This window comes from Rhinoderma darwinii, chromosome 5, assembly GCF_050947455.1.
Source record: "Rhinoderma darwinii isolate aRhiDar2 chromosome 5, aRhiDar2.hap1, whole genome shotgun sequence".
NCBI lineage: Eukaryota > Metazoa > Chordata > Amphibia > Anura > Rhinodermatidae > Rhinoderma > Rhinoderma darwinii.
The window spans coordinates 207489818-207517229 of record NC_134691.1 but is presented as its reverse complement, the minus strand read 5'-3'; the positions used below and the strand labels follow the sequence as shown (position 1 = coordinate 207517229).

General features: G+C 39.7%; 1 protein-coding gene across 1 annotated transcript in view; it reads left to right on the top strand.

Annotated features, from left to right (window-relative positions):
* Window positions 1-27412, top strand: part of PDIA4 (protein disulfide isomerase family A member 4) — an 80647-nt gene that overhangs the window by 27859 nt on the left and 25376 nt on the right. Inside the window, exon 4 of the mRNA XM_075826895.1 lies at window positions 10367-10505. Within this exon, the coding sequence (XP_075683010.1) occupies window positions 10367-10505 (139 nt within the window). The remainder of the gene's footprint in view (window positions 1-10366; window positions 10506-27412) is intronic.

Below are 27412 nucleotides of genomic sequence, written 5' to 3'. Positions count from 1 at the left end.
ACTCAACACACCTTTCGCTGGCCTGCAGCTTCGTCAAGAGGTCAAAAAGCAACAATGTTTAGGCAAGTAGTAGATGTCAAAATAAAATCCACTGGTAAGCAATGCACACCCACCCGGCCATCAACGTGATGTAAAAGAAAACTGGATTCATCAGACCAGGCCACCTTCTTCCATTGCCTCATGGTTCGGTTCTGATGCTCACATGCCAATTATATACACTTTTGACGGAGGACTGGGCTCAGCATAGGTACTCTGACCCGGCTGCGACTTCACCCACAAACGCAGCAAGCTGTGATGCATTGTGTGTTCTGACAACTTCCTATCATAGCCAGTGTTAACTATTAGGCTGGAGTCACACGAGCATGTTACGTCCATAAAGGACGGAACGTTTTTCGGCCGCAAGTCCCGGTCCGAACACACTGCAGGGAGCCGGACTCCTAGCATCATAGTTATGTACGACGCTAGGAGTGCCTGCCTCTCCGTGGAACTACTGGCCCATACCGTAATCATGTTTTCAGTACGGGACAGTAGTTCCACGGAGAGGCAGGGACTCCTAGCATCGTACATAACTATGATGCTAGGAGCCTGGCTCCCTGCAGTGTGTTCGGTCCGGGACTTGCGGCCGAAATACGTTCCGTCCATTACGGACGTTAGATGCTCGTGTGAACCCAGCCTTACAGCAATTTGTGCTGCAGTATCTCTTCTGTTGGATCAGACCAGACAGGCTAGCCTTAGCTCACCACGCACTTTAATGAGCCTTGGGCGTCCATGACCCTGTTACTGGTTTACCTGTTGTCCGTTCTTGGATCACTTTTGGTTGATTTTTCAACCTTTATAGACAAGACAAAAAGGAACAATATTCAAAATTTAGTATCTTCAGCATAGAGTCTAAGGCAGATCGTGCAGGGTCTCAGAAGTACATATGATATCCATTACATGCAATGGTCCATTTTCACAGTACATGGACATATGGAAGACCGTAATTAAACAGAAAAATACAAAAACAAAAAAAGACTCCGAAAACAAACAGATAACAAATAGAAGTCTAGACCAGTTTGAAGTGTTCTTATAAACTCAATTAATAGCAAAGCAGTGTAAGGTGGGGTATCAGTCTAGAAAGCATCTACCCTTTTTATATTTGCAAGGCTGCTAATAAATAATTAGAAATTGTCAATCCAGTCGGTCTGGGAAGGGGAAGTATGTACCAAATTAGGATTTGGGAGAGGATCTGGGGGCAGACCTAACGGACTAGTCACCAGGAGTAATGGTCTGAGGAGTCCTGGCCCTCTCCTTGTGATTTTGTAATCCACTTGTACCAGGCATTCAGAAATCTCTATTACCTAGTTCCCAACCTGCAAGTTCTTCAAAGCACTAAAGCTGGTGAACTTTTTTTCTCCATGGTTGTATTGAGGGGAGTTTGTCTCCCTCCACTGCAGGGGAATAAGTCCTTTTTCTGCTTGTATTAGCCAGGTAACCAGACAGTGTTTAGCCGGTTTGAGTTCTAGTGAAGGGACCCTTAGAAGAATTAGGTCGGGGTTAAGAGACAAGTTTGTCCTGCAAATCTTGTGTACACTACCGTTCAAAAGTTTAGGGTCACTTAGAAATTTCCTTATTTTTTAAAGAAAAGCAGTTTTTTTCAATGAAGATAACATTAAATTAATCAGAAATACACTCTATACATTGTTAATGTGCTAAATGACTATTCTAGCTGCAAACGTCTGGTTTTTAATGCAATATCTACATAGGTGTATAGAGGCCCATTTCCAGCAACCATCACTCCAGTGTTCTAATGGTACATTGTGTTTGCTAACTGTGTTAGGCTAATGGATGATTAGAAAACACTTGAAAACCCTTGTGCAATTATGTTAGCACCGCTGTAAACAGTTTTGCTGTTTAGAGGAGCTATAAAACTGACCTTCCTTTGAGCTAGTTGAGAATCTGGAGCATTACATTTGTGGGTTTGATTAAACTCTCAAAATGGCTAGAAAAAGAGAGCTTTCATGTGAAACTCGACAGTCTATTCTTGTTCTTAGAAATGAAGGCTATTCCATGCGAGAAATTGCCAAGAAACTGAAGATTTCCTACAACGGTGTGTACTACTCCCTTCAGAGGACAGCACAAATAGGCTCTAACCAGAGTAGAAAGAGAAGTGGGAGGCCACGCTGCACAACTGAGCAACAAGACAAGTACATTAGTCTCTAGTTTGAGAAATAGACGCCTCACAGGTCCTCAACTGGCAGCTTCATTAAATAGTATCCGCAAAACGCCAGTGTAAACATCTACAGTGAAGAGGTGACTCCGGGATGCTGGCCTTCAGGGCAGAGTGGCAAAGAAAAAGCTATATGAGAATGGCTAATAAAAGGAAAAGATTTATATGGGCAAAAGCACACAGACATTGGACAGAGGAAGATTGGAAAAAAGTGTTATGGACAGACGAAATCGAAGACAAATGGATCACACAGAAGAACATTTGTGAGACGCAGAACAACTGAAAAGATGCTCGAAGAGTGCCTGACGCCATCTGTCAAGCATGGTGTAAGTAATGTGATGGTCTGGGGTTGCTTTGGTGCTGGTAAAGTGGGAGATTTGTACAAGGTAAAAGGGATTTTGAATAAGGAAGGCTATCACTCCATTTTGCAACGCCATGCCCTGTGGACAGCGCTTGATTGGAGCCAATTTAATCCTACAACAGGACAATGACTCAAAGCACACCTCCAAATTATGCAAGAACTATTTAGGGAAGAAGCAGGCAGCTGGTATTCTATCTCTAATGGAGTGGCCAGCGCAGTCACCAGATCTCAACCCCATAGAGCTGTTGTGGGAGCAGCTTGACCGTATGGTACGCAAGAAGTGCCCATCAAGCCAATCCAACTTGTGGGAGGGGCTTCTGGAAGCATGGGGTGAAATTTCTCCCGATTACCTCAGCAAATTAACAGCTAGAATGCCAAAGGTCTGCAATGCTGTAATTGCTGCAAATGGAGCATTCTTTGATGAAAGCAAAGTTTGAAGGAGAAAATTATTATTTCAAATCATTTTTTCTAACCTTGTCAATGTCTTGACTATATTTTCTTGTCATTTTGCAACTCATTTGATAAATATAAGTGTGAGTTTTCATGGAAAACACAAAATTGCCTGGGTGACCCCAAACTTTTGAACGGTAGTGTATCTCTCGTTTTTAACCTTGTCCCAGAATTGATTTATCCTCTGACAATTCACCCAAATGTGTAATAGCGTGCATGGTTCAGCAAGGCACCTCCAACAGAGATCAGTCACACAGCCCTATCTTGTGTAAAAATGCAGGTGTCCTATACCAATGGGTTAGCAATTTAAATGAACTTTCCTGAATCCTGACACATTGGGTAAAGCCTTGGGAGTTGGATAAGATAGATTTAACATCTGACTCCGTGAACGGTTTATCGAGTTAATTTTCCCGATGAATAAATACGTGATACAGTTTTAGCTCTAGGTGTAAAGTATGTTAGAAGTTTTTCTATCCTGTTCAGTTCTCTAAGTGGAAAAGACATGCTATTTTTAAACCACCTAATCATTTTGTCTGATGGACCGGTTATGGAGGAATGTTGGTTCCAAAGGCTCTCCATCAGGTAGCAGGTTAGATATGTTTGGTTCCTCTCCGTGGGTGTAAAGGCATCTCGGGGGAGTTAAGGAGTTTAGTCCAGGGTGATGTAGCTTCCAGCATTTTTTTTAGCCCTCTGTGAGGGAATGATTCCAACTGGCATCAAAGGTGTGGGATCCCTCCTAAACCTAAAATCTTGGTCATAGCTTAACTAATTTTGATTATATCTCTAGTGATGGCACTTAGAACATCAGATTTTCCAGGGGCTTATCCCAGAGTTCCACAGCAGCGGGATAGCCCTTGATCCCAAAAGAACCTTCTCAATATATATATATGCATGGGGTTAGGCAGAGGCAAAATTAAATCCAACCACCTTGATATATGATCAGCAGTTTAGTACGTATACAGGGTGGGCCATTTATATGGATACACCTAAATAAAATGGGAATGGTTGGTGATATTAACTTCCTGTTTGTGGCACATTAGTATATGGGAGGGGGGAAACTTTTCAAGCTGGGTGTTGACCATGGCGGCCATTTTGAAGTCGGCCATTTTGTATCCAACTTTAGTTTTTTCAATGGGAAGAGGGTCATGTGACACATCAAACTTATCGAGAATTTCACAAGAAAAACAATGGTGTCCTTGGTTTTAACGGTACTTTATTCTTTCATGAGTTATTTACAAGTTTCTGACCACTTATAAAATGTGTTCAAAGTGCTGCCCATTGTGTTGGATTGTCAATGCAAGCCTCTTCTCCCACTCTTCACACACTGATAGCAACACCGCAGAAGAAATGCTAGCACAGGCTTCCAGTATCCGTAGTTTGAGTTGCTGCACATCTTGTATCTTCACAGCATAGACAATTGCCTTCAGATGACCCCAAAGATAAAAGTCTAAGGGGGTCAGATCGGGAGACCTAGGGGGCCATTCAACTGGCCCACGACGACCAATCCACTTTCCAGGAAACTGTTCATCTAGGAATGCTCGGTCCTGACACCCATAATGTGGTGGTGCACCATCTTGCTGGAAAAACTCAGCGAACGTGCCAGCTTCAGTGCATAAAGAGGGAAACGCATCATCATGTAGCAATTTCAGATATCCCGTGGCCTTGAACAAAATGTTCTGTGTAAACTGAGGGTCCTGTTCCAATTTTTGTTTTGCCCATTCTGAAAATTCAGTGCGCCGATCTGGGTCATCCTCGTTGAGATGCTGCAGCAGCTGGAGTTTGTAAGGGTGCCATTTGTGAGTAGCTAATATCCGCCGAAGGGATGTTCGACTGATGCCACTCTCCAGTGACATGCGGCGAGTGCTACGCTGTGGGCTCTTGCTGAATGAAGCTAGGACAGCCACTGATGTTTCTTCATTAGTGACAGTTTTCATGCGTCCACATTTGGGAAAATCCAACACTGAACCAGTTTCACGAAACTTGGCAAGCAGTTTGCAAACTGTAGCATGGGAGATGGGTGGTCTCGTAGGGTGTCTTGCATTGAAATCTGCTGCAATGACCCGGGTACTGCGTTCACCAGACATCAACACAATTTCTATCCGCTCCTCACGTGTTAACCTCTGCGACATGTCAATGGCTGTAAACAAAGAGAAGCTTGTAAATGACTCATGGAAGAATAAAGTAACGTTAAAACCAAGCACACCATTGTTTTTCTTGTGAAATTCTCGATAAGTTTGATGTGTCACATGACCCTCTTCCCATTGAAAAAACTAAAGTTGGATACAAAATGGCCGCCATGGTCAACACCCAGCTTGAAAAGTTTCCCCCCTCCCATATACTAATGTGCCACAAACAGGAAGTTAATATCACCAACCATTCCCATTTTATTTAGGTGTATCCATATAAATGGCCCACCCTGTACAATAAAAAAGATATTGTTAAAAATTGTATCAAAAAGACAGGTATCATAAAAACTGTATACTGGAGGAGAACAAAGCCAGAGGTTAGGATGTGACTGAGGGCAAAATCATCGTGAGATAGCTCTAGCAACATTAAATTCGACATTTAGACCATTAGGTCGCAAAGAATTCAATTAAAAAATCCATTTTAATTCACATTTGTGTAGCAACATGTGCCTATCGCTACCCCTACAAGGTATTGGGATATCGTCAAGGATCATAAATCTTAGATCCTTTTCCGTATGACCAAGCTCTCTGAAGTGTTTTGCTATGGGTAAATCGCACTTCTTTTTTATGATTATCGATGGTTATTCAATCTAGTTTTAAAATCACAAGTGGTTTCACCCACATATAACAACTGGCAGGGGCACCATAGTACATAGATTACCAAATCAGTGTCACAGGTTACATGATGTTTAATCTTATATGTTTTTTGTGTGTCACAAGATGTTCAAATTGCCCCTATGCATAAGATTGCAATTAATACATCTATGGCATGGAAAATTGCCTGGTTTTAAAGATCTAAGCAGAGCTTGTTTACCCTTGAGCAGAATCTCACCCACCCTAGTTTTCACCAGTTTATCCCGTAGGTTACTAGATCTTCGGTAAGACATAAGAGGTGGCTTATTCAATTCAGAAATGTGATTATAACTATTTTTTATTATAGGCCAATGTCTGTTCAATATTTTTGAGATATTACCACTTAAGGCACTGTACGTAGATATAAATGGTATCCGTTTACTTTTAATATGCTTAGACGTACTCAATGATTCCATAGAAATTTTATTAATTTTCGTTTTGTGAGCATACAGTAGATGTTTAGGGTACCATCTTTGGGTGAAGTTGGAGATCATGAGGTCTAGAGATTTGTCTAAATCGGTCGGGTCATCCACGATCCGTTTTGCTCTCATCATTTGACTCAATGGTAGTGACCGTATCATGTTATTAGGGTGGCAACTCTCAAACTGTAAAAAGGTATTACGATCTGTATCTTTCATATGTAATCCAGTAGTCAGAACATTATCTTTTAACATAACATTAACATCAAGAAACTGGACCTTCTCACTTGAATAAGTCATGGTAAATTGGATATTTTGATCGATCTGGTTAAGGAACTGATGGAATAACTCCAAAGAGGTCACAGTGTCTGTCCAGATGAGGAAGATGTCGTGTATGTATCTCCACCACCCCAAAACATGAGTGAAGTGATGGGACACATAGACGCACATCTCCTCTATCATGTCCATAAATATGTTGGCCCCATATTCGACCCCATTGCCGTACCTTTTAGTTGAATATAAAATTTCTCATCAAACAAAGTAGTTGGAGGTCAGAATGAGCTCCACTAGAGTGATAATAAATTCCCTACATGAAACTTCATACTCCGAATCTTTAAGTTTACGTCTCACTGCCTCAATACCTTTGTCATGTCCTATGGACGTATAAAGAGAAACCACATCAAAAAGACACTAAAAGTTCCCCTGATGGAGGTTTTATCTGTTTTAATTTATGCAGAAAATCTGAAGTGTCCCTAATATAAGATTTTAGTTCCTGTCGCAAAGTGTCTAATCTACAAAAATAGAGATGTTACTCAAAGATCCTCTGCCGGAGCCAATCGGGCGACCTGGCGGATTCACCAGTCTCTTATGGATTTTAGGGACTAAAAGGCAAGGAGTATTTGGATGGTCAATAACTAGAAAGGTACGTAATGCAGAGTCAATAATGCCCTCATCAAATACTTGGGTCAAGAAGTTTTCTTATTTTTTCTCTATCACCTCTAGGGTCATGATTTAATACTCTATATACATCTGTATAACTCAGTTGTCTGTATGTTTCAGACATATATGTTTTGGTATCCATAACCACGACCGCACCCCCTTTGTCATCGGGTTTGATGGTATGGTTATGGATCAACTCATCCATAGCTTCCATTTCTACAGTAGTAATGTTAGGGTGATTAAGGCTATCATTATTCCGTACACGTAACTCAGACAGATCCTTTTTGACTAATTCAATATACGTATCAATGGAATTTGACACAACTGGCGGCTGGAAACGAATTTTGTTAAATAGACCGAAATTCTTTAAACAAATATTCTTGGCCTCAACCTCTACTACATTATCACAAGGTTGAGAATCAAACCACACTTTAAGTTTAATTGATCTGATAAAATTATATAGATCTGGTTCCAATTGGAACCAATCTAACCGTTGACTAGGACAAAAAGAAAGGCATCTGGCCAAAAGCTGTAACTGTGCATCAGACAATATGAGAGGAGATGTTTACCACAATTTCACTGGATTCCTTTTTTGGTTGTTGTGCAAAGTCCTTTGACCCAATTGGCGCTGTTGTCTTTGTGAACGGGTTCTTCCTTCCTCGATTCCTTTTATGTCCTGCTCTCCTGGTGGGTTTGTTCTTGTATGTTCCAAGTTGGTTACTCCTAAAAAATCGCCATCCTGATTTAGATAGCGATTTTGACCATGTTCCTGTTGTCGATGCTCTTGATGTCGGTTCTCACTGCTGAAATTCTTTTTAGATTCTCGTCCTCTGTAGTCGCTCCTTGATGGACCTGTCGTCCAATCGTTAGAACGGTCCCACATGTAGACTTGACCTGTTTTATAATCTAGTTGATCTCTATACCATTTACGTTTCTCTTCTATTGTTTTCTTCACGTTATTTTGAGATGTATATGTCAGCCTCATTATTTTAATGAGATTGATTATGTATATTGGATACACACTATATAAACCACTGAATTTGCATGTATCACTAAGCTTGAAAAAGGTCCGAAGGTGGGACGGAAACGTTGACCTTGCCATGTTGGCACAATAAACCACTTTTTTTTTCACCTTGAATATCGGAGTGCTGCTGGATTTATTTCTAGGATATCTACGTGGTCTTTGGATCAGAACGATCAGCTGGCACCCTTTCATTGCTGAACCTTTGCTTGGAAACGGAGTGCTGCTGTCTCTCTCTGCTGATATATATATATATATATATATATATATTACATACCCTCTTCCTCACTTTATGCCCTGGCTACCCTCCGCTCTTACGTGGATGTAGGAATACACACAAGCCAGCCAATCTGAATAACGTTAACTTTTTTTTTTATCCAGAATATTTTTCTAAGCTTTTTCTTAGCTTTTGCTCTGGATGTCTTAATTATATTTTTTTTTATCATTCGGATTCTTTACCAGAACGAGGCAGTAAAATGATATTCCGTACTTGCATACATTAACAAATGACGGATTGCAAAATCTTTTTTTCCAGCAGATACGTTTTTCATCCAGCCATTTTAGCCATTGCTATTTAAGGTTTTAACCCTTGTTGACTAACTCCAATCTCGTCTTTTTTCCTTTAATATTCCTTATAATGTCTCTACTGCAATCCCTATCATGCCAGACCCTCTGGGTCACCAATTCTTCCCTGTTGCGCAAGTAAAGCCATGTGGCAGCCCCACATAAACCTTTCTTCTACAGGAAAAACAGGTTTCTTAATCCATTTTTCGACTGCCTCATTTTAGGCTTCAGCACCCCATTCCATTGTTCTATAATAGAAAACAGTCTCACAGGAGATAACAATTGGTGCATACGACCTGTTCCTGTCGCAATCCATGGCAGCAGGGCCACAATCCACCTGGGCCTCAGGATCCCGGCTAGTCGCAACTGCCTGCAACTCATCCCAGCTTCACTTCTCCAATCAGAGCGCCGGATCCCCGAAACTCCAGGGTCCCTTCATCAAGCCAGCAGAACCACAAATGGCTGATAATCCAGCTTTTAGGCCCAGATGGGTTCAGAGGTTTAGGGTTAATAAAGAGGCCATACGTCCTATAACCATCTCCGGTACTCTGCGTGACCGAGGTCTGGGGTTGGACTTTTAAGCTTGTGGCTCTCACTCCCCCACATACATGCGGAGTCTGGCAGGACAACCTGAAATCGTGGGGGAGTATTTGTCCGGCACCTTCAGCTTTGGTGCCGTCTGTTTCAAGAGCGGACGCAGGGATGGAACTCATAAGCCCCTGATTTGGAGCACCAGCATGCACGCCAGTGTTGCAAGCCTGTATCATCCGGTTCTGCCTCCGAGAAGCCCAGCAGTTTACCATTATTACCCGCTTTAAGAATATTTACCCAAAATGACTCCACACGGTTACAGTCGCTCCCAATGTCCTAATTCAGCACTGGTTTGAGGCTGAATTTTACAAACCGACATACTCCTTCCACTTTTATTTGATCTTTTCTATCCCTTCGAAATACGGTGTAGCCGTCCCCATTGGTTACCCAGTCATGGTTCTCATCCAGCCAGATTTTTGCTATTGCTACTTCATCATAATCTGTCGGTCATTAAAATCTCCAACTCTTGCATTTTATTTGCAAGACTTCTCGCATTCGCCAGCATACATTTCATCTTACCAATGACTTTATTTTTCTTAGGTCCATATTTCCTCCTAGTCACCTCCCTACTTGGCTTGCTCACCCCGGCCACCACTAAATCCCCATTAACACCTGCTGTAACCCACTCCCTTTCTACTCCTATCTAATTCCGCTTTTGTATAAAGATCCTAGATTAAAAGCTCCTCCAGCCATCTAATCATTCTTTCCCCCAGCACAGTCATACGCTCGCTCATTTTTTCCGCTTCCAACACCAAACTGACTTTTCACTTCCTGCGTAATATATCCCGCCTCTTGATATCAGGTAAGATAAGTTATTTGCTACACCTGTCGGTGGTTTTAGTGTTACGTCTGCCCAATTAATTGTCAGGTACTGTATGTAATGGAAAATATGTGTTCTGATTTACTAGTTTTCACCAGGGGATTTTCCATATAGTAAATTGATGTGTTTCTCTTTTTTTTCTTTGCACATTTTTTTTTATTTTTTTTTTACAGCAATTGTAGCAAAGGCAAAAGAGGTTTCAGATCCCAATTGGACAATACCACCTGAAGCAACAATAGTTTTAACTGAAGCAAACTTTGATGAGGTGGTAGAAAATGCAGATCTCATACTAGTCGAATTTTATGCACCATGGTAAGTGCTATAAAATGAAATATAATATTATTTTTTTGCCACAATAAACAGTTTATTGCTTGAAGTTAGGTGTGTGAATTGCCTATAACATAGGCTATCGGTGGAATTTTTAATTTGCAGGAACACACTTGTGGCGATATGCCCTCAACGTACATGGCATGTGTATAAAATACAGTCTCCGTCTTGTACACTAAGGCCTCATGCACACGACCGTAGCCGTGTGCACGGCCGTGATTTTCGGGTCGGCCGGCTACTGGCTGCCCGCAAATCGCGGGACATGCACATGGCCGCCGCCATTGTTTTCAATGAGCCCGGACCGCAGAAGACGGCCGTAATAAGACATGCCCGTTCTTTCTGCGGTGCGGGCTCCCGGGCCGTGCAAAGACCGCAAAAACTACGGTCATGTGCATGGCCCCATAGAAATGAATGGGGCCGCAATTCTCCCGTGGATTTTCGGGGGAATTGCGGCCGCAAAAACACGTTCGTGTGAATGGGGCCTAACAAATGTGCATCTGGTAAGATGGATTCTGCAAGTGGACATAAAGTAATTTTTCAAATAGGGATTTCTACCAAAAATATATATTGAGCTTTAATCTAATGCAAACACATACTTTTTAAGCTCTGTAGTGTTCCTTAATACAAGGAAGAGTAAAAACAAAGTTTTAACCACCTTTCAATGTTGTAGTCTGACGGCAGGGTCACCTAAAAACAGCGACATTTTGTTTGTCCTCAAAAAACAAAAAAGTTAGAACTTTATTTTACCCAAAGTAGGTTATTCTAGAAACTGTCTCCCATGTCCTTACTGTGTAATTGGCACCATGATGACAGACGAAAAACCGTTTTCAAAACCACAAAAAAAACAACTTAAATCTAGCTATAAACTTCGCACTTATTTCTTAATATCACATACAAATAATATATTAATATATAACAAGAGTAATAAAGTGAAAACTGCTACTCTATATATGTATTGTATCGACTGGTGTTTTCGTATCAAGGAGAGCGACCGAAAAAGGTTGCACAGAAATTTTGGTTGCTGATGTACATGTATATTTATCTCTAGATATCTAAAACTGCTACTGTTTACTTGCGTTTTCATTGGTGTTTTTCAAGGGTTTTATTTCATTTTTTTCTCCCAAAAACTCTTCGGCCAGATGTTAGTTTTAACGTCATTAATAAAATATGAGAGGCACTACATACACAGCATTCTGGTTTTAATGCATATGTCCAGCGCTTTCATGACTGATCCGTTAAACTGATACCATAATAGTCTATAGGTGACAGATACGTTAAACTGATGACTAACCGTGGCATCCATAACGTATACAATAATGTGCAAAAGTTTTAGGCAGTTGTGGAAAAAATCTGCAAAGTAAGAATGCTTTAAAAAATAGAAATGTTAATAGTTTGTATTTTATTTGATAAAAAAAAAATAAAAGTAAGTGAACAGAAGAGAAATCCAAAACAAAGCAATGTTTGGGGTAACCACTTTTTGCCCTCAACAGCATCAATTCTGCAAGGTGAACTTGCACATCGTTTTTTAACCCCTTCAGGACTGAGCCTGTTTTGGCCTTCAGGACGAAGGAGATTTTTCAAATCTGACATGTCACTTTATATGGTAATAACTCCGGAATGCTTTTACCTATCCAAGTGATTCTGAGATTGTTTTCTCGTGACATAGTGTACTTTGTTAGGGAAAAAATTTGGTCGATAAATTACATTTTTATTTGTAAAAAAAACACCAAGATTTAGGGAAAATTAGCAAAAATTTGCATTTTTTTCTAAATTTAAATGTATCTACTTGTAAAACAGATAGTAATACCACAAAAAATACTTACTAGTTTGTTTCCCATATGTCTACTTGAACATTCTTTTATTTTTCTAGAACGTTACAAGGCTTAGAACTTTAGCAGCGATTTCTCACATTTTCAAGAAAATTTCAAAAGGCTATTTTTACAGGGACCAGTTCAGGTGTGAAGTGGCTTTCAGGGCCTTATATATTAGAAAGTCCCCATAAATCACCCCATTTTGAAAACTGCACCCCTCAAAGTATTCAAAACAGCATTCAGAAAGTATTTTAACCCTTTAGGCGTTTCACAGGAATTAAAGCAATGTAGAGATGAAATTTACAAATTTCATTTTTTTTTTTCCCAAAATAAGTTTTGTAATACATTTTTTTTCTGTAATACAGAAGGTTTTACCTGAGAAATGCAACGCCATATTTATTCCCCAGATTCTGGGGGTTTTAGAAATATCCCACATGTGGTCCTAGTGCGGTAATGGACTGAAACACTGGCCTCAGAAGCAAAGGAGAACCTAGTGGATTTTGGGGCCTCCTTTTTTTTAGAATATATTTTAGACACCATGTCAGGTTTGAATAGGTCTTGTGGTGCCAAAACAGTAAAGACCCCCCAAAAGTGACCCCATTTTGGAAACTACACCCCTCAAGGAATTTATCTAGGGGTATAGTTAGCATTTTGAACCCAGTTTTTTTGTTAAATTTATTTGAATTCGTATGTGTAGATGAAAATCGTCTTTTTTTTTGTGATTTTTTTTTTTTAATTTTATTTATTTTTTTACAAGGAATAAAGTAGAAAAAACACCCCAACATATGTAAAGCAATTTCTTTCAATTATAGCAATAGCCCATATGTGGTAATAAACTGCTGTTTGGACCCACAGCAGGGCTCAGAAGAGAAGGAGCACCATTTGGATTTCTGATTTTGCTGGAATAGTTTTCAGTATTGTCGCGTTTGCAATGCACTGGAGGGATAAACTGTGAAAACCCCCCAAAAGTGACCCCATTTTGAAAACTACACTCCTCAAGGAATTTTTCTAGGGGTAAAGTTAGCATTTTGACCCCACAGTTGTTTTGCTGAATTCATTGGAATTAGTCTGTAAAGGTAAAAATCAACCTTTTTTTTTTTTCTGTAAAAACGTAGAGATTTTTAATTTTTACAAGGAATAAAGGAGAAAAACCACCCCAACATTTGTCAAACAATTTCTCCCAATTACGTAAATGCGCCATATCTGGTAATAAAGTGCTGTTTGGACCCACACCGGGGCTTAGAAGGGAAGGAGCGCTATTTGGCTTTTGGAGCTCAAATTTAGCTGGAATAGTTTTTGCGCGTGATGTCGAATTTGCAAAGCCGCCGAGGGACAAACAGTTGAAGCCCCCAAAAAGTAACCCCATTTTGGAAACTACACCACTTAAGGAATCTATCTAGAGGTATAGTGAGCATTTAGACCCCACACGTCTTTTGCAAAATTTATTAGAATTAGGCAGTGAAAATTAATATCAACATTATTTCCACTAAAAAGTTGCATTTTTTCAATTTCACAAAGGCTAAAGGAGGAAAAAGTACCCCAACATTTGTAAAGCAATTTCTCCCGAGTACAGCTATACCCCCCATTTGGTCATAAATGTTTTTTCATTAGAAAGTAATTAACCCTTTCCGAACTGATCCATGTTTTACTTTTACTTTTTCGTTTTTCCTCCCCGCTTTCCGAAAGTCAAAACTTTTTTTATTTCTCTGTCAATAGAGCGATGTGAGTGCTTTTTTTTTGCTGGACGAGCTGTAGTTTTTATTGGTACCATTTTTTGGTACATACGACTTTTTGATCGCTTTTTATTAAAAAAAATTGTAGAACCAAGGTGACCAAAAAACAGCGATTTTGCCGTTTAAAATTCTTTATTTTTCACGGCGGTCACCTTGCGAGTTCAATAATGGTATATTGTAATAGTTTAGAATTTTACAGACGCAGCGATACCAATACTATAGAGAAAAAATGTGAAAAGGGTTTCTTTTTGGACTTTAAATATTTATTTAATTTTTTCCACTAATAATAACTATTTACTTTTGTTTTTACACATTTTATTAGTCCGTCCCCCCCCCCCCCCCCAGGGGATTTGAACCAGCAATCATTAGATCACTGGTAGAATACATTGCAATACTAATGTATTGCAGTATATTGTCATTTTTACAGGCGATCGCTGTTTCTGTCTGTTAGTCCCGGGCATTAGCTGTAATACACAGCTGACATCCGCAGCGTATGGCCTGGGCTCAGAGCGTGAGACGCTCCATATATCACCCCCTATATTAAGTCATGGTGCGCAAAGGGTTTAATGTGCAGCTGATGTGCCATTTTAGTGCACTATATGTTTTGCCCAGTTTGTGCCACAAATACCTCATAAAATATTAACCGGGTTCTTCCGGGTATGGCGATGCCATATCTGTGGACATAAACTGCTGTTTGGGCACGCTGTAGGGCTCAGAAGGGAGGGAGCGGCTTTAGGGAGGTCAGATTTTGCTTGGTAGTAGCTCTGGCGTTTTGCTGGTATTTCAGTTTATAATGTGGGGGCATATATAGGCTGGGCAGAGTACATCAGGGGCATAATAAGAGGGTATAATAATGGGGTAAATAAAAAATAATCCACAGATAAGTGGCCAGTGTCGCACTTATAAATGGCGTCAGATCTTATCCGCTTTTGGAACACTGCACATTTTGCATCGCCATATTCTGAGAGCCGGAACTGTTTTATTTTTTCACCACCGGAGCTGTGTGAGGGCTTATTGTAACACCAGGGTAGGTATATTTGGGGTAGTATCTTTGTTGTTGTTCGGCCCGGTAATTAGTGCCATTGCTACAATTTATTTTTGCCCGATGCATCTCATCGGGCAAAACCCCTAGAGCAGGCGTTCGAATGCCAAAGATAAAGGAACAAGGACAAAAATGTTTTAGGGGAGAGGGAGGAAGAGAGAGCCCCACGCTAACCCCTGAGGAAGCCACTTGTTGGCGATACGCGTGGGGCTCTCTTCCTCCCTCTCCCCTAAAACGGTTCTCACACAGGACATGCTGATCTCATGCTAATTTTGATGCAACATTTTTGTCCTTGTTCCTTTATCTTTGGCATTCGAACGTCTGCTCTAGGGGTTTAGGTGAGTGAGTGGGAGTTACTACTTTGTTTACCACTTATCATGGTGGTCTGTCTCCCCTTCCCATTGACTTGTATATGGCATTCTCTATGCCGTTTTTAACCTCTGCATAGCATACTGAGTTCTAATCAAATATATATTTTGGATATTCACATAGCTATTCCATGACGGATTGGTTTTTGCCTTATACATACCCATTCTTTGGTTTCGAGTTACTGTGTTTCACAGGGTATGTGGCAGTATAAATGCAGTGCCTGCTTTGATATTTTTGGATTGTAATTCTTGGCTATAGGTACTGTGTCTAAAAAGGTGGTGTTCTAGTGCCCTTTGTGCTATATCGTGGGGGATACTGGTGTAAAGAGAGGTCATGTCACAACTCCACCATGTAAATTTATTTTCCCACTTTTAATTGTGAAATGAGCATAAAACATCTCTTGTATCACGTAGATGGCCCAGGGTTTTTATTGCGAGAGGGAGTCTAACCATTCAGAAAGTTTTTCTGTCATTGACCCTATCCCTGACACTATAGGACGCATAGGAGGAGGAATTATGCCCTTGTGTGTTTTAGGTAATGCGTGCATAATTGGGATAGTGGGGCATTGGACAATGATATATTCTGATTGCTTTTTTTGTCTGTACACCGCTATTTAGACCGTCAATTATGAGTTTGTCAAGCTTCTTTTGGAACATAATAGTTGGATTACATGTTAATTTTTTATATGTATCTGTGTCTCCTAAGAGCTTTAAAATTTGAGTTTTATACATTTCCTTGTCTAGTACGGTAATACTACCCCCCTTGTCAGACATTTTGATAACGATATTATTATTCTTCAACATTTTTGCCATATTAAGTTCTTTGGAGATATTAAAGTCCCTTTTACAATGCTTCGAATTTTCGGATAGTTGTTGAAGGTCCTTTTCGATTGCCCATTGGAATCGGTCCTAGATGTCAGAGGATAAAAACTTGGATTTTTTGTAACAAAGTCCGTAGAGAGATTGATGTTTCGTATAGGAAGTTGTGATTCCAGATTTTCCAAACATTGAATAGTCCTATGTTCTTCAAATGACAATGATCTATGATCGTAGATGTTAGTACTGGGCTCTTGATGACTATGCTCTTCGATATTCGTTGTTATTGGTGATGAGTTGTAAAAATGCCTTTTTACTGTCAAATTTCTGATGAAACGATTGATGTCCAGGAGTGTATTGAAGGTATCAAACATACGGTTGGGAGCGAAATTTAGGCCCAATGAAAGAACCTTAACTTGGGCTGGAGTGAGCTCAAATGAGGAGAGATTAATCACACTTATGCTGGATATGGGTTCCTGCGATTTCGTAGGTGGCGGTTTTGTTCCTGTTCTCTTTGATTTATGTTTCCTACCGCCCCTCCTTCCTCGTTTTTTGAATTCTTCAATTTATTTATTGATTGATGTCTTTGGGAATATGAATTCCTAGAATTATCGCTGTCTGAAGTTTCATTTATTCCTTCCAATGAGTCAGGTTCAGAGGAGCTAAAACTGACTCTATTCAGACTACTACCGGATCTCCTCTCTTGCCTGCGGTTTTTTAAGATTGGTTTAATTTTGTGTAGTTGATCTCTTTTTTTTATTCCACTCGTATACCTCCTTATTTGCATAGTCCCTGAGGTCTCTTTGGAATTTGTTTTTCTTAGTTTGGATTTATTCAATTTTTCCAAATATAAAGAAGTACGTTGTTCCAATATGGTGAAGGCGGGTGAGCTGGAGGAAGCATTAATTTGTTCTTTTAACCCCTTAATGACCGCCGATACGCCTTTTTACGGCGGTCATTAGTGGGCTTTATTCTAGAGCGCCGCTATTCTACGTCGCTGCTGTAGAATAAAGTAAACAGAGCAGGGAGCCGTGAAATCTCCCTGCTCTCAGCTGCCAGAGGCAGCTGAGGGCTGGGGGCGTCCCTGCTCTGCCGGGTGAGATCGATATTAGTATCGATCTCACCCGTTTAACCCTTCAGATGCGGTGCACAATAGCGAGCACCGCATCTGAATGGTTTTGGGGAGAGGGAGGGAGCTCCCTCTCATGTCACTGACACCCGGCGATAAAATCGCCGAGTGTCTGTGTCTTCTATGGCAGCCGGGGGTCTAATAAAGACCCCCAGGTCTGCCTGGAGCGAATGCCTGCTAGATCATGCCGCAGGCATGACCTAGCAGATGCCTGTCCGTTTTAAACGGACAGGCAGTAATACACTGCAATACAAAAGTATTGCAGTGTATTATAATAGCGATCGGAGGATAGTGAAGTCCCCTAGTGGGACTAGTAAAAAAGTTTAATAAAGTTAATAAAAAAAAAAGTGAAACAAAAAAAAATGAAAAACCCAGCTTTTCCCCTTACAAAATGCTTTACTATTAAAAAAAACTACAATAAAGCAAAAAAGTTACACATATTTGGTATCGCCGCGTCCGTAACGACCCCGACTATAAGGGTATGTGCACGCACACTAATTACGTCCGTAATTGACGGACGTATTTCGGCCGCAAGTCCCGGACCGAACACAGTGCAAGGAGCCGGGCTCCTAGCATCATACTTATGTACGACGCTAGGAGTCCCTGCCTCTCCGTGGAACTACTGTCCCGTACTGAAAACATGATTACAGTACGGGACAGTTGTCCTGCAGCGAGGCAGGGACTCCTAGCATCGTACATAAGTATGATGCTAGGAGCGCGGCTCCCTGCACTGTGTTCGGTCCGGTACTTGCGGCCGAAATACGTCCGTCAATTACGGACGTAATTAGTGTGTGTGCACATACCCTAAAGCTGTTACATTATTTAACCCGCACTGTGAACGCCGTAAAAAATAAAATAAAAAACAATGGAAAAATTGCTGTTTTCTGTTAATCCTGACTTAAAAAAAATGTGATAAAAAGTGATCAAAAAGTCGCATCTACTCTCAAATGGTACCAATAAAAACTGCAAGTCGTCCCGCAAAAAACAAGACCTTATACAGCTATGCCGACGCAAAAATAAAAAAGTTACAGCTCTTCGAATGTGACAATGGAAAAATGTAAAAAATGGCTTGGACATTAGGGCCCAGAATGCAAGCAGGGGGAAGGGGTTAAAGCAAAAATATCAGTTTCCAATTCTATAAATTTTGCCTCCTCGTGTCTGGTTATTAATTCCATTAATTTTATGGAGCATTCTGATAGTATAGAATTTCATTGTGTACTGAATTCTTCGGAATGGATAAAAGTAGGACTTTTTCTTAGACTTAGACCTCTTGGGATCATCTGTTTTGTAATGTAATTACGTAAGGTCGTCAGGTCCCACCTTATCTTAGCTTCCTGTACTGATAGTTTTTCCATGTCCCGGAACAATTCCTGTAGTACACCATCTCCTCCTTCTGGAGTATCATGGTTGCCGAACACCTGGGCGGCCATTTCATCTCTGGAACAACGTGTTTCTTGAGACATAGTTATTCCTTGATATATATATATATATATATATATCTATCTATCCAAAATTCCAGTTCAATTTTATTAAAAAAAATATATTGTACTTCAAAGCCAGAAGAAAAAAATATTTTTTGTATATGAAAAAATAAATCTTTAACTGAGTAAATCCGTATATTTGTTATAACTCTTAAACACTCTGGATATAGTTAGTATATACTTATACTTTTCTATTGTTAGCCCTATATATTGGGCAAATGGTAAGCACGGATGGATGCAGCCGTATAGCTAGACAAACAAAACTGTGAGAGGGATCCTCCAGCTCGCCTTGAATGCAGGTTTTCTGCGCTCTGCGCCTGGATCTCCGTGACGGCTCACGGTATTGAAGACAGAAAAAATAGAGGATCCAGCGCAGTCAATTAAAATAGAACATAGTTCCAATTTTATTTGGATAATTGAAAACAAAATCATTCCCGAGTGTATTGGTAGAGATATAGATAGGTGCCTACACGTTTCAGACGCGCACCACGTCCTTCCTCATGGCTTTTTGCTGGATAACAAAATACCAGGAAGAGGTTTATATCTGGTTGCCAACAGGTGATAATTAGGGCTGATTCAGCAAGGTGATGCTGTCCAGCATAGTAGTATTTAGGCACACAGGAGGCGCCTAACGAACCTCAATTATCTGTGAATGGTAGCTATCCAGCGCGGTGGAGCTGTCCAGCAAAATGGTGCTGAAACAGAACGCCGGTAGGAGACCATAGTTTGCTTAATAGTGAATACCACATTTGCAATATCAATGTAACTGTAATTATCAATGATAATAATAAAAGCTAGTCTGATTGTAGCATATTCTGATAGAAATAATATTCAAATTTTGTTTGTTAGGCTGGCGGATATAAACCTCTATATTACTCACATCGAGAAATTAAAAACCTAGATAAATGGGCTAAAAAATACATAATTTAAACAGTTTAAAATAATATTTGAACTGGAACAGATAATTAGTACTCGAGGTTTGTTCTAGTAGTAGGAAAAATTTTTCCATAAACTATATAGCCATGAACTTTGCATACTATATACGGAAAGATAACCCGGCAGATAGATATAACCAAATAAGTACCTTTTTATAGTTGCAATATTGCTCTATTAACCAATATTTTATATTTTCTGATTTTATTGATTTTTTTTTTATTGTTCTCATTTACTAGAAATGGAACAGAAGTTCTTTTCTTAAATTCAATCCATTGGGAACCCTAGTTTTTAGGGTAAATATCCAGTAAGCTTCTCTGGATAAAATTTTGTCCTGCTGCAAGGTAAATTTGTAGCCAATGAGACGCCTCCCTGATGGTAGTGCATGATGGATAAATATCTGCCTGTATTTCTCGGCATTGAGGACACCATTAATCCTGACCAAATCCTCAACTCCAATTGCAGCCCCAAACTTGCGAGTAACCTCCACCATGCTTCACTGTTACCTGTAGACACATTATTGTACCGCTCTCCAGCCCTACAGTTAAACTGCCTTCTGTTACAGCAAATATTTAACATTTTGACTCATCAGTCCAGAGCACCTGCTGCCATTTTTTTGCACCCCAGTTCCTATGTTTTTGTGCATAGTTCAGTCGCTTGGCCTGGTTTCCATGTTGTAGGTATGGCTTTTTGGCCTAATTCTTCCAGACCACTTCTGGCCAGCTTTTCCCAGTGTATACATTAAAGAGGCCATAAACATATGAACAGAGCCTTAGGTGAATTGTAAATCGATGTTACACTGCTGCTTCCAAGTAGCCGATTTCTCATCGATTTTAAAATCATACATAGTAAAAATCCAGAGCATTATGTGGCGTAATTGCAGCAGATTTCACCCTTTGCAATGCAAATCGTGAAATCCACTGTTAAATCCAGTTGTAATACAGTTGCGGCATGTTTGTATGTGGCCTTTAATGCATTGTAATATCAAACTACAGTACAAAGATTCTATAATAATAAAGAACGCATCTTTACAGGTTTTGATCAGGTTGTTTGGAGCCACAACCTGAAGTGGGATCAAAAAAGAGAAGTAATGTCTGTCCTTTATGGGTAAGGCCCCCCGGGGCGGCCACGAATCATCACAAACCATGCCTACACGTTGTTTGGTGCCGCTACCAAATTGTGTATTGACCGCACTGTGTTGACAGTAAAATTGCTGGTAACCGTGAGCCTTAAGCTGGATTCACAGTCATGTTCGATCCGTGAGGTACGGACCATATGTCGGCTGCAATTCCCTAACCGAACACAGATGAGGAAGCTGTACTTCTAGCATCATAGGTATCTATAATGCTAGGAGTCCCTGCGGGAATACTGACCCGTACTGTAATCATGTTTTCAGTACAAGACTGTAGTCCCACGGGAGGCAGTGACTCGCCGTGTCATGGATGACTATGATTCTAAGGGTATGTGCACACGATAACTGGCTTTTACGTCTGAAATTAGACTGTTTTCAGGAAAAACAGCTCCGTCGTTTCAGACATAAAAGCTCCTCGCATTTTGCAAGGCGTCATCGACGCCCGTAATCTTGAGCTGCTCTTCATTGAATTCAATGAAAAACGGTTCAAATTACGTTTCAAAGAAGTGCCCTGCATTTCTTTGACGAGGCAGTCATTTTACGCGTAAATTACAGGTCGTCGGCAAACCCATTCAAATGAATGGGCAGATGTTTGCCGACTTATTGTAGCCGTATTTTCAGGCGTAAATCGAGGCATAATACGCCTCGTTTACGCCTGAAAATAGGTTGTGTGAACGCAGCCTAAGGGTGCACCTCCCTGAACTGCGTTCGGTGATAGAAATGCGGTCTGCAACTCACACGTACATGCCCATGTGAATCTATTCCAAGACTGGGGATACACACAGACTTTTTGTAGTTAGATTTTATAATTTTAACGATCAGTTCAGAGGTGTACATTGAAATGCCGATTTTGCACGCACCCATTGACTTCAATGGGTGCGTGCAGCGTGAAACATGGCCAAATATAGGACATGTCACGAGTTTCACGCAGCGCACATACGCTGCGTGAAATTCACTGACAGTCTGAACGGTCCCATTCAGTAACATAGGTCCGTGCGACGCGCATAGCAGGGACTTATTATATGTTCATGTGAATAAGCCCTTATACGATCTCCTTTTTATTACCCACACCTGGTTTTGGCTTAACAAAACAGCATAAAAAAATCCTGATCAAAACCTGTATGTGTGCGCGCTCCCTAATGGGTATATTCATTTTCTGTGCTCAAAACACTAATCATTACTACCACGCAACAATTTTTTATGATGGTAAGCCATAATTTGAATGCATTGTCTGAATATACTCTGAAGGTGCAAGTATTTTTTTATTTTATTTTTTTAAAAGATTTTTTTTTAAATGTATTTCTTGAAGCCAAAACCAGAATTTGATAATAAAGGGAAAGAAATTTATAAAGGACAGATTCTACTTCTATCTTATTTGAATCCACTCCTGGTTATGGCTTTTAAAAACTGAACAAAACCTGCACGTGTGAATACACTCTTAAGGCTGGTTTTACACATTGTTTTGCGGTGTTTTTATTGGCGTTTTTTTTTGTGCAGCAAGATGTTACAGTAAAGTATATAGTATATAACATTAAAAAAATCATTACATAAACTGCGTTGTTTTTGCATTTTTGTGGTCAATATCGTGTTTTGTTTTGTTTTTTTCAAACTCCACGTGTTCTGGGTGTGCCATTTTTTTTACTGGTGGTTTTTCCCATAGGCTTTTTTTTGTAGGTCTTCAGAAATGGCAGGAAAAAAGCATGTACAAAATGACACTAAATAAAAACACCATTAAAATGGTCAGAAAAAAAAATGTATGTCACATTTTAATAATTTTGCCATTTTTAGAAGCGTTTAAAAGGACAGAAAATTCTACGTGTAAAGGAAGAGTTTCTATAACGTTTTATCACCATTTTAAAAACCGCTTGTGCTTTACTGCAATATGCCATGATTTTGCCATGTGGTTTTCACCCGCGTGGTAATTACAGGTCAAGCACCTTTTTAAAATGCATTTTTCAAAGCAATTAAGAACATAAAAACCTTGATGTAACTGGATGTCATGGCGCATGAGGGTGATGTATGTAGCGGGCTTCAAAAATTGCATAAAAATCTGCAAATGAGGGTATATTCAGACTGTGTGGTTAATTACCACAAAAGCCAACTTTTTGAAAACCACAGCATTTCGCTGTGATTTTGTGGTAGGAAACTGCGATTTGACTGCACCTTCTGAATATACCCTGATGTTACTAATCTTAACCGCTTGCTGCCGAGCCAGAGTTCACCATCTGGACAAAGCCACATTTTCCATATATGACATGTCTCACTCTACATGGCTATAAGTCTCGAATGCTTTTACTCATCCAATCGATTTTGGAGATTTTCTTGTGACGCATTGTACTTTTAGTGGTACATTTTGGTTGATATATTTGTTTGTTTGTGAAACACACAAATTTTTCCATACGTTTGAATTTGCATTTTTTTTTTTTTTTTCTGTTTTTAGTAATGCCACACAATAGTTACAAAAAAATTTATATGTCTACTTTATAATGAAATTATTTTTTTAATTTTATTTTTTTAGGATCTTTGGAGGCTTATGAGTTAAGCAGTAATTTTTCATACTTTTTAAGGAAATTTCCAAAACCTATTTGTTTTTTTTAAGGATCAATTAAGTTGTGAAGTGACTGAGGGGTCCATATGTGAGAAACCACCTATAAATCATCCCATTTTAACCCCTTCATGACCTATCACGTACATGTACGGGACAGCCGCCAAGGGGAAGTATGGAACGGGCTCCAAAGAAACACTATACTGCAGTACATAATTATTGCCGTATATTGTGCAATCGATCCAACAACTGCTAGTTCATGTTCCCTAGGTGGACTAATAAAAAATAAAATAAAAAACACTTAAGTTAAGGTTTCATTTTTTTTCATATAGGTCTGCAATCTTTGTGCAGAGCTTAATATGACCGTCTGAAAAACTCGATATACTGAAATACATTAGTATTGCAGTATATTGTGCAAGCTATCGCTGGTTTAGGTCCCCTTAGGTCCACTAATAATAATAATAATAATAATAATAATAATAAAAAAAAAAAAGTAAAACACAGTATTTTTTTGTACTTGTGTACGAAGTCTAAAAAAATATATAAAGAATTTTTTCTAATTTTTCCTCTAAAGGGATGTGAAAAAAATGAACGTAACTGGTTTTGCGGAGTCCATAAGTGTCCGAACAATTCTAATAGAATGTTATTTAATCCGCACAGTGAACACTGAAAAAAAATAAAAATAAAACCGATTCGATGATTTTGGTCACCTTAACTCACCAAAGAATAGAATAAAAAGTGATCAAAAAGTCACATCTACCCCCAAAATGGTACCAATAAAAACTACAGCTCGCCCTGCAAAAAAAAAACAAATGTAAAAATTCAAATGAGATTTTTTTGAAAATGGTCTGTCTGCAACTCCAGAGGGTTAAAAACTGCACCCCTTGAAGTATTCTAAGTTTCTTGACCTTTTAGGCTTTTCACAATTATTAAAACAAAGTTAAGGGGAACTTAGAAAAGGAAATAAAAAAATCTTTACAGATATTCAATTTTAATCCTTCATTCCTGTAACACAGCATGTGTTAACAGAGAAACGCAGCGCAATATTAGTTACCCTAATTCTGTAGTTTTTAATAATATCCCATATGTGGCCCTAGTGTGCTACTTTCCAGCAACACATGCCTCAGAAATGAAGGAGTACCTTGTGTATTTTGGGGCCTCCGTTTTATTAGGATGTTTTTGCAGAGGCCTTGAGGTACAAAAATTGGAAAGACCCCCATTTTGGAAACTACACCCCACGAGAAATTCATCTAAAGGCGAAGTGAGAATTTTGACCCCACAGGTATTTCATAGATGTTCTTAAAATTGGGGGGTTATAGATGTGAGATGTAGATTTAGCTCAACATTTTTTATTTCCTCAGGGAATAAAGGAGAAACTAATTTCTGGGTGCCATGTTGCATTTACAGAGCCCCTAGGGTACCAGTACAGCATAAACCCCAGAGAAGTAACTTAATTTGGGAAACTACACCCCTTTAGGAATTTATTTAGTAGGATACTGAGTATTTTGGACCCACAGGTCTTTTACTGAATTCTTTAGAATTGGGCAATAAAATAAAAGTTGAATTTTTTTCCAATAAGATGTAAATTTAGCTCAAAATGTTTCATTCTTTTACAAGGAATAAAGGAGTAAAAACACCCCAACATTTGTAAAGCAATTTCTCCCAAGTGCGGCAATATCCAATATGTGCCCATAAACTGCAGTTTGGACACACGGCAGGGCTCAGAAGGGAAGGAGCACAATTTGGTTTTTGGAGCGCAGATTTTGCCAGATTGGTTTCTGGGTGCCTTGTCGAATTTGCAAAGCCAGAGGGTAAAAAAAACAGTGGAAACCCCCAAGAAGTGACCTCATTATGGAAACTACACCCCTCAAGGCATTTACCTAGTGGTGTAGTAAGCATGATGACCCCACAGTTGTTTTTTTCGAGATTAGTGTGTGTTTTTTTTTTTTTTTTACTGTCATTTTTATTTCACATTACTTCATTTTTTTTTTAGTCCCATTAGGGGACTTTACTATGCGATCTTCAGATCGCTGCTATAATACTTTGGTATACTTGGTATTCCAAAGAATTATTACCTGTCAGTGTAAATCTGACACGCAATCTATTAGGACGTGCCTCACCATTGACCGCAGCATTTAACGGGTTAAACGGACGCGATCTAAGTAAACTTCGACCACGGTCATTGGAGCAGGAGTCCGGCTGTCTATAAAGTTCAGCTGTTCTATTAGGGTTTTCCTGACATTTTCTTTGTTGCATGTGGCAGCAAAAGCCATGGTCTGTAAAGCGTTTACAACACATCAAAGGGATCAGACTGTTGAAAGGCATCAGTCAGGAGAAGGGTACCAAAGAATTTCCAAGGCATTCGATATACCATGGAACACCGTGAAGACAGTCCTCAAGAACTTGATGAAAAGACAAAATGAAAATTGCTCCGGGAGGCTACCAAGAGGCCTACAGCAACATTAAAGGAGCTGCAGGACTTTCTGTCAGGTACTGATTGTGTAGTGCATGTGACCACAATCTCCCGTTTTCTTCATATGTCTGGGCTGTGGGTTAGGGTGGCAAGACTGAAGCCTTTTCTAAAGAAAAATATCCAAGCCCAGCTATGTTTTGCAAAAACCTACATCAAGTCTGCCAAAAGCATGTGGGAAAACGTGTTGTGTGAGACCACAGTTTGAACTTTTTGGCCATAATTCCAAAAGGTATGTTTCCCAACACTGCACATCACCAAAATAACACCATGCCCACAGTAAAGCATGGTGGAGGCAGCATTATGCTATGGGGCTATTTTTCTGTAGCTGGAACTGGGGTTTTAGTCAAGGTGGAGGGAATTATGAACCGTTCTAGGCAATATTGGCACAAGACCTGCAGGCCTCTGCTAAAAAGTTGAAGATAAAGAGGAATTTCACCTTTCAGCACAACAATGACCCAAAGCATACCTCCAACTTTACAAAAGAATGGCTTCACCAGAAGAAAATCAAAGTTTTGGAACAGCACAGCCAGAGACCAGACCTGAATCCCATTGAAAATCTGTGGGGTGACATGAAGACACAGGAGGTTCCCTCGCAATCTGACAGATTTGGAACGTTTTTGCAAGGAAGAGTGGGCAACAATTGCCAAGTTAAGATGTGCAATGCTGATCGACTTCTACCTAAAAAGACTGAAGTTAAACATAAAGTCAAAGGGTAATTTAACAAAGTATTCGTTTAAGGTTGTGCATATTTATGCAACCACATTAGTTTTGTTCTTTTATTTTTCCACCCTAAAATATTTAGTTAGTTTTGTTTTTCAATATAAGTGTACAGATTATAGGTGACATATAAGGTGGAAAAAGTTCTGAAATGATTAGTCATGGACTGATTTCGTAACATGGCAACAACCTGGCATTTTAACACGGGTGTGTAGATTTTTTTTATATCCACTGCTGTTTTAACACGATGTAGGACTTATAATGGAAAGAGTGCCATTTGGCTTTTGGAGTGTGGATTTTGCTTGGTAGTAGTTTTGTTTGGGGTTTCACTTGTATGTATTTTGTGGGGGCATAAGTAAGCTGGGCGGAGTATTATCCGGGTATAACAAAGTGGCATAATAATGGGGTAAATAATAAGATTATCCATAGATGTTTGTTAGGCTGTGAAGCAATCCTTTAGGCAGTCCAGTTTCAAGCTAATAAATGGTGTCTGTTCTTATCCCCTTTTGGTACGCATTCTGCACCTTCTACAGTTTGGGGAATTTTGCTCAGAGTTTTGCCCCGGTACATGCACCCTCACTTCCAGCAGATGTGCTTGGGCCCTCCCCTTCCTGGTTACAAAATATTATGGTCTTGACACACCACCAATGTTCTCCTTTGGTTTGCACATCAGGTTTTTTTGTATCCCCGACTTACGGTATCCATAACTTTT